Source organism: Astatotilapia calliptera, chromosome 6, assembly GCF_900246225.1.
Source record: "Astatotilapia calliptera chromosome 6, fAstCal1.2, whole genome shotgun sequence".
Lineage (NCBI taxonomy): Eukaryota > Metazoa > Chordata > Actinopteri > Cichliformes > Cichlidae > Astatotilapia > Astatotilapia calliptera.
The window spans coordinates 26,532,977-26,547,329 of record NC_039307.1 but is presented as its reverse complement, the minus strand read 5'-3'; the positions used below and the strand labels follow the sequence as shown (position 1 = coordinate 26,547,329).

General features: G+C 40.1%; 1 protein-coding gene across 8 annotated transcripts in view; it reads left to right on the top strand.

Annotated features, from left to right (window-relative positions):
* The window catches only part of lrba (LPS-responsive vesicle trafficking, beach and anchor containing), a 176,802-nt gene that overhangs the window by 20,386 nt on the left and 142,063 nt on the right, over positions 1–14,353 (top strand). For all 8 annotated transcript variants that reach the window (XM_026171363.1, XM_026171365.1, XM_026171362.1 and 5 more), the window contains exons 2-8: positions 5,814–6,045; positions 7,488–7,588; positions 9,482–9,577; positions 11,281–11,402; positions 12,111–12,237; positions 12,927–13,046; positions 13,956–14,102. In XM_026171363.1, the coding sequence (XP_026027148.1) occupies positions 5,814–6,045; positions 7,488–7,588; positions 9,482–9,577; positions 11,281–11,402; positions 12,111–12,237; positions 12,927–13,046; positions 13,956–14,102 (945 nt within the window). The remainder of the gene's footprint in view (positions 1–5,813; positions 6,046–7,487; positions 7,589–9,481; positions 9,578–11,280; positions 11,403–12,110; positions 12,238–12,926; positions 13,047–13,955; positions 14,103–14,353) is intronic.

The window sequence follows — 14,353 nt, the reverse complement described above, 5'->3', positions numbered from 1 at the left end:
CAAAACTGGCAGATAATAACAAGTGATAGATGGGGCGTGCGTGTTCTGACCGTTCAAAGCAATTCAAAGCTGGATGCAAGCCCTCTGACAATCTACAGAGATGCTAGATATGAGCATATAAATGTCTGGGAATTTTTTTTCTGTTTTCTCTGATCTTAGCCATGCAACTCTTTTTATATTCAAACATTTTCAGTCATAGAATTTAATTGAACTTTCACAAGAAATGAAGGATTAACATGAGCATGGATATAGTCATGCACAGACACAATGGAGGGGCTCGTCACCCTGCAGCTATGACTTGGCAACATCACTGTTTGTGCCTATTACTTTTAGCCGGGTAATTTCCTCCCCTGTGGTACAAAATGGTCATCATTTGTTGCTTTTTCTCATCGTCAGCATCACATGGCTACCTGTAATGATTCACAAATTCGTTTTGTTTAGCTCAGACCTCAGGCTCAGTCTCAATTTCTTGCTAACTGAATTTAAAGGGATTGTGAAAAGATTGCGAAATCAAGAACCAGTAAATGTAATGCATTTTCTGACCCATATAGTGGGGCAAAAAAGTATTTAGTCAGCCACCGATTGTGCAAGTTCCCCCACTTAAAATGATGACAGAGGTCAGTAATTTGCACCAGAGGTACACTTCAACTGTGAGAGACAGAATGTGAAAAAAAAAATCCATGAATCCACATGGTAGGATTTGTAAAGAATTTATTTGTAAATCAGGGTGGAAAATAAGTATTTGGTCAATAACAAAAATACAACTCAATACTTTGTAACATAACCTTTGTTGGCAATTACAGAGGTCAAACGTTTACTATAGGTCTTTACCAGGTTTGCGCACACACAGTAGCTGGTATTTTGGCCCATTCCTCCATGCAGATCTTCTCGAGAGCAGTGGTGTTTTGGGGCTGTCGCCGAGCAACACGGACTTTCAACTCCCGCCACAGATTTTCTATGGGGTTGAGGTCTGGAGACTGGCTAGGCCACTCCAGGACTTTCAAATGCTTCTTACGGAGCCACTCCTTTGTTGCCCGGGCGGTGTGTTTTGGATCATTGTCATGTTGGAAGACCCAGCCTCGTTTCATCTTCAAAGTTCTCACTGATGGAAGGAGGTTTTGGCTCAAAATCTCACGATACATGGCCCCATTCATTCTGTCCTTAACACGGATCAGTCGTCCTGTCCCCTTGGCAGAAAAACAGCCCCATAGCATGATGTTTCCACCCCCATGCTTCACAGTAGGTATGGTGTTCTTGGGATGCAACTCAGTATTCTTCTTCCTCCAAACACGACGAGTTGAGTTTATACCAAAAAGTTCTACTTTGGTTTCATCTGACCACATGACATTCTCCCAATCCTCTGCTGTATCATCCATGTGCTCTCTGGCAAACTTCAGACGGGCCTGGACATGCACTGGCTTCAGCAGCGGAACACGTCTGGCACTGCGGGATTTGATTCCCTGCCGTTGTAGTGTGTTACTGATGGTGACCTTTGTTACTTTGGTCCCAGCTCTCTGCAGGTCATTCACCAAGTCCCCCCGTGTGGTTCTGGGATCTTTGCTCACCGTTCTCATGATCATTTTGACCCCACGGGATGAGATCTTGCGTGGAGCCCCAGATCGAGGGAGATTATCAGTGGTCTTGTATGTCTTCCATTTTCTGATGATTGCTCCCACAGTTGATTTTTTCACACCAAGCTGCTTGCCTATTGTAGATTCACTCTTCCCAGTCTGGTGCAGGTCTACAATACTTTTCCTGGTGTCCTTCCAAAGCTCTTTGGTCTTGGCCATGGCGGAGTTTGGAGTCTGACTGTTTGAGGCTGTGGACAGGTGTCTTTTATACAGATGATGAGTTCAAACAGGTGCCATTCATACAGGTAACGAGTGGGGGACAGAAAAGCTTCTTACAGAAGACGTTACAGGTCTGTGAGAGCCAGAGATTTTCCTTGTTTGAGGTGACCAAATACTTATTTTCCACCCTGATTTAGGAATAAATTCTTTACAAATCCTACCATGTGAATTCATAGATTTTTTTTCTTCACATTCTGTCTCTCACAGTTGAAGTGTACCTCTGCTGCAAATTACTGACCTCTGTCATCATTTTAAGTGGGGGAACTTGCACAATCGGTGGCTGACTAAATACTTTTTTGCCCCACTGTATGTATCGTCTTTATTTGCAGTAAGGGTCAGTAGGAGGTTGTGATGGGTCCCCCCCCTTTGGAAGAGTCTTATATGACCACCTCTTCTTCCTTTTTTAATCTCAATATTTTGGTGATTTTTATTAGTTTAAGGTGATATTCTGGATTTTAAAAAAGTGGCATTTATGATAGAAAATGATTTTTCTACAATAGCAAAGGAATATTGATAGAGTTTGAAAATATATTAAACACATGAAATGAAACATTTACAAAACTATTAACTTTTAAACTATAACTTTTACAATTCTGATTCCTGCTAATCCTGATATCCTTTTTTTTTTTGGCTGTCAGCCTTCAGTTTCATTAAAATTCATAATCCTCTTGGATCTGATGTACGAACACTGGTTCTGTGTAACATTTAGAACAGCTCTCCTCCGGTGTTGTTCTCCATGGAGACCAGAGCAGCCTGTTTGTGCTTTGTGTTACAGCCCAGTGGCTGCTTGGCTGCTCAGCCATGATTAATTCAGGCAGGCCTCAGGGGAGTACAGCCAGGCTAGGTTACCCATCCAGGGATCTGGTGTCTAGCTTCCAAAAGACACTGGCGATTATGGTAGCTTCTGACTAAAAAGGAAGTTCAGGCTATGCCAGCTTTTTACCTGTTCCCCAGAAAGAACAATGTAAATCATTGGTTTGAATGTTTTAGGGAGTTTAAATATTGTAAGCATCATAAACATTTCCTGGTAGACAAACAAGATGTTTGTTATCACAAAACAAAAGCAGAAAAATGCATTTTTGTAGTCAACATCAGCCCAGTAATTTTTATCTGTCTACAGAATCGTTTCACTTTAATTTTAGTATTAGGACCACAAGGGGATTCCTCTTTGTCGAGGAGATGGGGACACTTCCACACAACCACTTATTGTAATTGCTTAAGTCTTCTTGGACTTGGACACCTTTCTGATTATAGGAAGTGGAAAATCAGATTTAAAAGCAGCCCTGTTAGCTTCAAGAGTGTGCAACTGCAGTGTGGTCTCCATCCTTGTGCTTCCACTCTTGTCATCTGTTGGTCAGTTGACTCTAATGGATGGATGACTAGCTTACAATGTGATGCTCATAAATCAGTTGTTTATATGACATGATGGTACATATGGGCATCCACCAAGTTAGAAAAGGTGTGCACGATTTATGGTTTTTAAAAAGGAAACAGAAGAGATGCTGGTCATTTTGTCCACACTTTCTTCCATTTGTTTCTATAAGAGGTAGCTTGGTATTCATTTGAACAGATGCATAGAAAGTTTAGTTGTGCTGCATTCATACTTGCAGACTGATGATTTTTTTTTTTAAATCTTTTAGCTGTTTGCCTGATGAAAGGTGTGAATAATCCATATGTGGTAAAAAATATGTTGTTACTTTTATTTTATGTCTGTCCATGGACATAGTGAGCTAAAACAATCTCGAGGCTTTGAGACATTTGAATGTAACTAATTAAAACTGAATAACAAAATTTGGTTTGTGGTGTTGATTTGTAAAAAAAAGGATAAATGTGTGATCACTCAATGAGTCTTCAGCCAAAGCGAGCTTAAGTTTAAGGCCATGGTTGTCTTTTTTTTTTTTTCGTGCAGCAACCAGTAAATGATGATGGATTGTGAGTCAGATGAGCGACTCCATCACTGATGTTCTGGTTTATGTTTTCTTTGTAAAATAATATTCATATAAATATGATATATAGTGATAAAATAACTATTTTCTACAGTTTATTTATGTGTTAAAAGTTACAAGTGTTTTTTTGACAAAAGCTAAATGCGGGCATTTCATATGTTTAGATACAAAGTTGTTTGCATTTGCAGTAGTTGTGAATTTTGGAACAATATGTTAGTACCAAAACATATTTTTTACATTATGTTTCATCTGAGGCTGTGTGCAAAGGGATGATAGGAAAAATGCATCGTGTATCTGATTCTATCAAAAGGTAAAGGATATCTTCCCAGGCTTAATGGTGACATAAAGAATAAATGGATTATATGTGAGGGGAGGGCAAAAGGACGATGGGAGAGCTGCGTCTCAGCGCTATTATTTATTCCACATCTTTAAAGATATTGCAGCAGCAGCAGGGGCAGCTGTGTTACCCCTCCTCCTCTATCTTCTGCTCAGATACACATTTGCAGAGTAAATCTCCCCTCTCTCATTTTAATAGTACAGTTTCTGATCCCTGCACCAAATCACACTGTTTTCACACTGAGCTGGTCTAATGGTGGTACGGCAATCTTTTTGTTTTTGTCTAGTCACACCTCCTTGATTCTAAACATGACAGCCTTCCTCACATTATTAATTTGACATCCGTGTTGTTATTTTCTTTATCTTTTTCTATTAGGCAGGGTTCAATAATAAAAATGTCATCACAACTATTAAGGAGTGACAAATCATGACATTTATGGCTCGTAGATTTTTTCCCTGGACACAAAGAACATTATTTCTTTGCAATAAGACAAGCAATCTACCTCACCACCGCCTGAATAAGCGTTAGCTGGAGATCGCTGCTGAGGTTGACTAATACTGTAATTAGTTTCTTTCATGGAGAAAGGAATAGAGCTTGGGGTTGTGTGTTATGTTGTGTAGAAAGCTGTGCATATATGGCAGGATGTGGTTTATACAAATGCTATTGTTTCTCTTGAACTTGATCAGAACGGGAAATTAATCTCAGCCCGAGTTTGTGTCTGCCAGGCTCTGTCGGATGCTGTTAGTATTTCAGGACCTCCTACAGGAATAGAAGACCTCTAAACATGCTTTTCACTCTGAGGACATAATTTGCAGTTTGCAAAGTTAAACACAACTATTTCTGACATTTTTAAACCCTTTAAAATTAGCTTTTGTCCAAGTTGGTTTTTATGTTTTTTGTGCTGCAAAATGAGATGATCCGTGATGCCAAAACTGAGACTAAAACCTGCCATAAATGTTGCCGTAATACAGAGTACTCTGTTATTAATCTGCGATTGAATGGGGTCAAGTTGGCAATCCTATGCAATCTGTTTCTAATAAATCATCAAAAATCGCATATCTGTTGCTGTCTACATATATAAATCCTATTTTTACTCATGTGACTGAGCCCTTAGCTTGCTCTGAATTAGTAGGTAGTAATATCAAGCCAACTGTGTCACAGTGTTGAATAGTTTTTTGGGTTGAGTTGATTTAAAGTAAGTTAGCCCACCGAACATTAGCTCAGGATGGTAGTGCATGAGGTGAGCCTCCTGTTCGTAGTATTCCCACACACACACACACACACACACACACACACACACACACACACACACACACACACACACAGATCCCAGGTGTGTGTGTGTATTGATGCAGTATCACTATGATGCACACACACTCCACAATGCTCTTAGCATTTTGGCATTTACAGAACCGAAGTTCATTAACGAACTATTACTAGGTCAATAGTTTTTGCTCTTGAATAATTGCAGTGTCAGAAGGTTAGCTGTAGACACCACAGACTTACAGAGATTCTCTGTTGACCTTTAATCCTCTGGCATCATCTCTAATGCCTGACTAATGATCTGTTTAGGAGTGTGGACCCACACTTAGGAATGTTTCTGTTCTCTGCTTATGAAAGAAAAGGAAGGAACTCTCTCCTCCTCATCCACCCTCACTTGTTTTTCTCTCTGTCTTCCAGCTGGTCGGCGGCCAGTTTGACCTGGAGATGAACTTCATCATCCAGGAACCGGAGAGCATTGTGTGCATGGTCGAGCTGTTGGACAAGTGTGAGCCCAACTGTCAGGCTGAGATCTGGAGCATTTTCACCGCCATCCTCAAGAAGAGTGTCCGCAACCTGCAGGCGTGCACTGAAGTGGGGCTCATTCAGCTTGTGCTCCAGCGTATATCCACCATTGACAGCATGATCGCAGGTGCTGAAAACAGTCCTTCATTGAAACAAGTCTTTGTCTTTCCATGAGTTTTTAAAGGTTAAAGGCAATTGGCTTGTGTAGCAGTTGCAGCATGCTATTCAGCTGCAAAGGCTGCAGATGTTTGCTTAACAAAACAATGAATCTTCCCCATCTGGAGAAGAGATGTTTTGTTGCTAAGCCTTTACTGTGACCTCTGTAAGGAAGGAGAGCTGGCTAAATGATAAATTCCAACTCCACATGTGAATTGATCACTACAGTTTTTTGTCCAAAATATCATAATTTCATCCTCACATATTATGCTGAGTGAGGATTCAGTTGTCCTGCACAGCCTCCTTAAGTCTAAGTCTAATTTGTCTGATGCCCATCTGGAAATTAGTATGAACTAGTCCTGCAGTGTATGGTTCAGTGAACCTTTGCCAGCTAGAACAGCTCTGGCCTGGAGCATGTATGCAGTCAAGCAAGGGTGATATAGCCCAGTAGTAACTAGGCAGCTAAAAGTAATGATTATAATAACATTTACTTTAGTGTGAATGCAGTATTAGTTAAGTTAAAGAGATCTGCAATCCCCTTTACTAAAAACCAAAATGAAACCATGTAGTACAGAATTGAACAGCAAGACTTTAATATTATGTAGAAAACATCCTCTCAGATGTTACTGCCGTTCATCTTTATGCTGGAAGAAGTGAATCATATTAAACGGTTAACTTCCATAAAATGCACACTAGTCTTATCTGTCACTAGGCTCATTATTAATAATGGCTAATAAGAGACTGCACAGAAGCTGGGACTCTCCCGGAGCATCCTGTCTATTTTAGGTCTCCGTTTTTAGTTATTTAGCTGCTCGAAGCGTTCGCTACACTGTAATTCTTACTGTAATACTTCCAAAACAGCTAGGATGCTGTGTAAAATGTACAGTAAAACGGAATGCAATGAACCTCAAATCTAAGAAAACCATATTTTATTTAGAAGAGAACATCGATTATTTAAACTCAGAAAATGTATCATGTTAAGACAAAAATGAGGTACTTTTGGATTTGATGGCAGCAATATGTCTCAAAAAAGTTGGAACAAGGTCATGTTTACCACTGTGTAGCATCCTCTTTTCTTTTAACAGTAGTTTGTAAACGTGTGGGAACTGAGGACACTAGCTGCAGGACGTTTGGAAGAGGAATCCCTTATTCTTGTCTGATATAGGATTTAGTTCAACATCTCAGTCCAAACACTTGATAAGGTTTCTATGTCCTATTGAGAATAACATGTGAGTGTGAGACTTGGAAATCACTGCATTTATTTATTTATTTATTTATTTATTTGTTACATTTTACACGTTTGCTGAACTGTTTTGGAAATAAGGTTGTATTATATCTTGTCAGCCTGTTTTTAACCTGCCATGTTTAACGCCTGTGTTTTTCTGTCCTCTTTGTGTACGTGTGTCCTTGCAGACCTGCTGGTGGACATGCTGGGTGTACTTGCCAGCTACAGCATCACAGTTAAAGAGCTGAAGCTTTTCTTCAGCAAGTTGCAAGGGGAGCGAGGCCAGTGGGTGAGTCAGAGGCTCGCCACGGTGATCTGTCTTGGTTGTCTGGGGCCCGCATGAGCAATGTTCTAGCAACACCTAAACTGCTGCCATCCCACAGGCAATGCCCTCATCACACAGAAAATATAGATCATGTGAAACCAGATGACTCCTGTTCACTGGTCTTTGCACCTCTAGATTATTGATATTAGCTGCTTCTTGAGAGTACACACACAGTCCAAATTTAGGTTGCTTTTTTTCACATCGTGACCGTGCGAGCCAACACACTTATTATTTACACAGTTGGGGAAGATTTTCTACAATAAATCCTGTCTGAGCAGCTGCACACAGGTATACCCACAATGAAATTAAGATTTATGATACATGTACAGAAGATAAGTTGCTTCATCCAGGGAGAATCAGTAGCACAGAAAGGATGACAGATGAAGCGAGGAAGAGAAGAAGAGTAACCCATTAATCACTGACACTAATCAAGTGAAGGAAATGGGCCAAGTTGATTTTATGCCTGTAAATTTCACCTCACACTTCCCCCTGTCAAGCAGCTTTTGCTACTGCTCCATTTTTTCCCTTTATGAATATCTGGAGCCGGATAGACCATGGGAGCTTGTGTTGTGCTAGTAAAACATGACTTTCTTTTCTTTTCCTTTTGTAAAAACACTCAGTCATATTTGTATTTATACAACACAGACTATATTGCCAAAAGTATTCACTTGTTTCATGCGCACATGAACTTGAGTGAGGCAACATTCTTAATCCATAGGATTTAATATGATGTCGGTCCACCCTTTGCAGCTATAACAGCTTCAACTCTTCTCCAAGGGTTTTCCATGAGGTTTAAGAGGATTTATGGGAAATTCTGACTGTTCTTTTAGAAGTGCATTTGTGATGTCAGACACTTACTTTGGACAGGAACACCAGCCTTGCAGTCTCAGCTCTTTTTTTTTTTTTTTTTTTCCCAAAGGTGTTCTATCAGGTTGAGATCAGGACTCTGTGCAAATTCTTCCACACCAAACTCGCTCATCCATGTCTTTATGGGCCTTGCTTTGTGCACTGGTGCGTAGTCATCTTGGTACAGAAGGGGTCATCCCCAAACTGGGAGTATGAAATTGTCCAAAATATCTTGGTATCCTGAAGCATTAAGAGTTCCTTTCACTGGAACTAAGGGGCCGAGCCTAACTCCTGAAGAACACCCTCACAAAATAATCCCCTCCACCAAACTTTACACTTTGCACAATATAGTCAGACAAGTACTGTTCTCCTTTCAACCACCAAACCCAGATTCATCCATTGGATTGCCAGACAGAGAAGGGTGATTTGTCACTCCTCTAGAGTCCAGTGGCACCCTACTTTACACTGCTGCATCCGACACCTGGCACTCTGCATTGCTCTTGATGATGTAAGGTTTGGATTCAGCTGCTCGCCCGTGAAAACCTATTCCATGAAGCTCTCTGCAGGCTGTTCTTGAGCTCATCTGAAGGCCACATGAAATTTGGAGGTCAGTAGTGATTGACTCTGCAAAAAGTTGTCATTTTCTGCACCTCAGCATCTGCTGACCCCACTCAGTGATTTTATGTGGCCTGCTACTTTGTGGCTGAGTTCCTGGGTTTGTAACACCTGAATTCAGTGATTTGGATGGGTGAGTGAATACTCTTGGCGATTCATTGTATTTTAAATAGGCGTACTGTGCCGTGCACAGGGTTGAGAAAATATGAGGAAATCTGTCAGGATGTCAGTCTTTGCAGTTTTTGAGTTAGATTTAGAACAAGCAGAAGGAGCCTGCATGTGTGAAGAGCAGGTTTAAAACCAGTGTGTGCATATTTGTGTGTGTATGCTTGTTTGAACATTGATAGTATATCAGCTGCCTTAAGTAACACCCATGTGTCTGTGTTTTCTCCTCAGCCTCGTCACGCAGTGAAGCTTTTGTCAGTGCTAAAGTACATGGCTCACAGGAGCGGTCCCGACTCCTTCTTCAGCTTTCCAGGAAAAAATGCAGCTGTGAGTATATAATGCCACAACTGTAAACACAATACAGTTTGTAGTTTTGTCCGTGTGCACTATCAGTGGCTTTTATATGAAACACTAAATTAATGATTAAAGATGTGAAATCATGAACCCAACTGAGGTAACCACAGATACAAGAGGAAAAAAAACAAGCAAAGCCTCCGAGGAGGAATATAATGCATGAGAAGTGTTCAAGTGGAATTTAGGAACAATGAGTGCACTCTAAAATTTGTGAAAAATCCTTTGTTCCCACCACCATTGAGAAATATTTTACACCAGTGTTGGGATGAAATGAAGGACTTTGCTTTTTCACCTGTTTTCCATTAAGCCAACTGTTTAGTCTTGTGTGTAATTTTTCTCTTATTGACTGCATTACACATGCTTTTTATTTTTCATACTACTTATATTTTTTATATTATATATTTTCTGATCTGCTATTAAGCATCAGGCCCCTCCCAGGGCTCCAAAGCTAATTCATTCCTGCTAAATCTTGTGAAGTGTGTAGTAATGTTGGAGCATAATCTCATGTGGTTTGATGCTAATACCATGCTTTCTGATGTTTGCATGAAACGCATTAATGAAGCAAAGGTCATGCATAGTGAGCTTTGAAATATTCAAATACCGTTTGTAACTTGGCTGCACATTAGTTTAGTGGAAGCCTCCTCGTTTAGCAGTTGGTATCATGGAAAGGCAGGCTGCACAGTGCCTTATTTGTCTCTGCTTAACATCTTTTAGTAGGTTTTTATTTTAAAGATGACACATCATAACACACCCTTGGTGCATATTACAGGATTGTCGATTGTGACAGCTACAGAAAAATTAACAGACTTGGAAAAAGAAAAACCAAATCAACTGAATCTAGTCAGTTATCTGCCTAATTATTATAATCTACTTTGGCTGTGAGTGGCACGCTCCAGCTTTAGTTTCTATTACACTGAAACTTTACAAAAGCATTGTTTATAGAAGCATTGCTTTTTGCATCATTACCACATACATGAAAAATTGCATTGCTGTTTTTTTCCCCCCTCTTCCTGCCACAAGATATTTTGTGGCACGTCAATGCGATCACCTTGGGAGTTTTTTCTCTCTCTCATATTTGAATATGTCACAGTTGTTCCTCGATTGATAATCGCTACTAAACTTTGGAGCTAAATGCGTCATAATCAGTGTTTTTAAATACATGGACGCAGGCTAAATTAAAACATGAAGCTAAACGAACCTTTCATTATGTCTAATGCACATAGATGTGTTTAAATCTGTTCCTCGGTACTTCATTAGTCTACTCACACCTTTAACATACTGCATGTTTGTGTGTGGTTTCCTGCTTGTGTGTGTGTAACCCTCTGCTGAGATGATGACACATGTACAGATGCAGCACGCCGCCTTGTGAGCTGTGGTTTCATTTTTTTCTTTTTCACCTAAATGCTGCTATTACGTGTCTGTGCTTTTCTACAGCGTGCTGTGTACAGTGCACATACCTCTGCTAATGAAACAGTAAGACAGGAATGTGATTTAGAGTAAATGTTTTCCAGCTGTTCTTCACTCTTGTTTTGTTTTTGTGGGGTTTCAGACTGACCTACTGCACTACTGAACAGTGTTAATTAATATTTGAAGGCTCATTTCATTCCACAGTTGGGATCCTACATCACAGTGTCTGATGCTTTTTGTTTTTTCTTCTGTTTGTTTTCCCATAACAGGCAATAGCTCTGCCCCCCATAGCAAAATGGCCATATCAGAATGGGTTTACATTCCACACGTGGATCCGCATGGATCCACTCAACAACATCAATGTAGACAAAGACAAGCCTTACCTGTACTGGTAGGTACACGAGAATTTTCGAAACATTAAGGAGTGAACATAAACCTTTGCTCTTTGCCATTTAAATGTTAATTTTGTTTGAACGTGGCACAAATGGAACGCAGGAGTGCCAACTTCGCCTTTAGGACATAGTTTAGACACAAAGAAAACTGCACGAAAGGTGAGCGTGTCAATTTTCCCACCAAGATGATTTATTTTGAAACCCACTCCCTCCAGCCTCAAAGGTTGTTTTTCCCCGTGTCATCATACTTTGTTTAATCTCTGAGGAACAAGTAAAACAAACCCTCTGAACATTTTATTTTCAACCAACATTCATTTCTGCCAAAATCTCATTTATTCAGCAGGGGTCTGCTTAAGCCGCTGTGAAAACGGTAAGCAAACCGGGCAGCCAACGAGCTGTTTGAGAGAATCCTTAATAAAAACTCCCCCCTTCAGTCTGGTGCCCTTTTAACAAGAGAGATATTCACTAAATCACATGAAGGGGCCCCATCTCTCTGGGACACTGAGAAGGATGGGAAGACTTAGTGAGGATCAGAAATGATTGTTTTTTTTTATGCTTTAAAAATTCCCTTGAAAATGTTTTTTTAATGTTTTTTTAAAACTGTAATTCACGCTGCCACTAAAAGGTACAGTAGTTGGTATGAAACTGTGCAGCATCATTTCCAAAGTAAAGTTACATGTTTGTATTTCCCCTTCGTTTTGTTTCAGTTTCCGTACCAGCAAAGGCATGGGTTACTCGGCACACTTTGTGGGCGGCTGTTTGATAGTGACCTCATTAAAATCGAAGGGGAAAGGATTCCAGCACTGTGTAAAGTATGACTTCAAACCGCAGAAGGTACGAAAGGAACGAAAACGAAGCTAAATACAGTGTTTTGTACCCAAATATTCAAACACATGAAAAGGCAAATCCTTGTAAATAGATCACAGAAATCATATGTCAGCGCACACATAATCAGTCACCTCTATACACCCAAATACATATTTGCACACACGATAAATCTAGCCCTTCCTTTAAAAATGAGCTGCCACATCTTACCTGACTCTGGGGAGAAGCAAAACTAGAAGATGGAGGAAGGAGGGCAGTGGGAGAGAAGGATTATCCAGGGCTCTGTTCCTTCCACACAAAGCATGCATTGAAAACTGTTAGTTTCAGAAACCGCAGTCTGCGAGCAATTTGAAAGTTTCTGGTGTTTTTTGTTTTTTTCCCCCTGGAGCTTGAAGGAGTCCTCTTACTTCACCAAACCCCAAGAGGACTCATTTTAGTTGATTTTTACATGGTTATAATGCTTGTTCTCTCACATAATGAACTATTTATTATTATTTCACTGGTTGCAAAGCTGAAGTAAAACTAGAAGCAAACATTAAGCAGAAGGTGGGATCATAGCTGAGGGCAGTGAGTCATGAAACGTGACTGAATTACAGTGATAGAGGACACCGACTTGCTGATAACATGTGTGTGTGCGTGTGTTGGTCTGATTGATGCACTTCCATTGTGTGAAAGTGTGCTTGTTCTGGTCGTTGCAGTGGTACATGGTGACTCTAGTTCATATCTACAACCGCTGGAAAAACAGTGAAATCGCCTGCTTTGTGAACGGTGAACTGGCTTCCTTTGGAGACATTGCCTGGTTTGTCAACACCAGTGACGTAAGTAGCAACAGTTTAATAGTATGTTTGTTTTTTCTCTTTTTCTCAAAAACAGGACAGGAGTTGGTGCTACTAACAGCTCCTGTAATATTTAATGTCTGCACAGATTCACAGAGAATTAAAGGAAGAGTGTGAGATTTGGGGAGAAATGTTTTGCTTTTCATGTAGTGCTATTTAGTTTTTTGCTAAAATGCATTTAAGTATTCACTTAAATAAGCCATTTCTGTGTTTGCAAATCATTATTACTTATTACATGAACCCTTTGGTAAAATGTAGGCATTGATTGTAGCATGTGGGGGTTAGACATATAGGCGCTCTAACAGGTTTTCTGTTTAAATATCAGTTTTGTCACTCAAAACCAAACAAATAACACCCCGACTATCTTGCCTGATTTTACGCACATCCATTCACAGTCCTTGCTTTCAGAGGGCTTTCCTTGCCCTCCATCTGTGAAGCATGGAAAATGCAGTGTAAAATGATTAAATGATGGCCGTGTTCACTTCACACTTCAGAACTCTGTCACAGTCCACAGGATTGCTTTCTGTCATGCTGAGATAAAAGATTGTAACATTACATTATGTTTGGAATTATTGTGCCATCACAGTGTAATGTAATCCTGTAGCTGTGGCAGAAAGCAAATTGGCTTCTTGAAGGAGACGTGATCTTATCATTCTTAATATTTCTGCTTTAAAGCTAGCGTTAACATCAGTGTGTCTTTCCCTGCTGTTCTCTCTTGATTTTTTTTTTTCTTTCCCTTTTTGGTTTTGTTTACCCACCCCCATCTGTCATCACCCCTTATTTCCTTCCTCGCATCGTACCCCTTTTGTTTTTCTCCTTTTGTCTATTTTTGTTTTTTCCTTTTGGTGCTCTCGTAATTCCTTCCTCCCTTCCTGCTTCCTCCCTTTGCAGACATTTGACAAGTGTTTCCTGGGATCGTCTGAGACGGCAGATATCAACCGTGTGTTCTGCGGACAGATGGGGGCAGTGTACCTGTTTGGAGAAGCTCTCAGCGCTGCTCAGATCCTTGCTATCTATCAGCTGGGTCCGGGCTACCAGGTTGGAAAGCATGAAACTGTATTTTATTTACAGCAGAACATAGAAAAGAATATCAAATGTTTAAACTGACACGTGTTACTATTTTTTTGAAAAATCTCAAAAAAGTTTGGACATGTGCAACTCTAGAGGAACATTTTTGCTACTAATTAGATTAATTGTAAAAAGTTCAGTAACATGATTGGTTATAATAATGAGCATCTTAGAGAGGAAAAAATATATACTGGCATGACTTCTCTGCTTTTGTCAACATT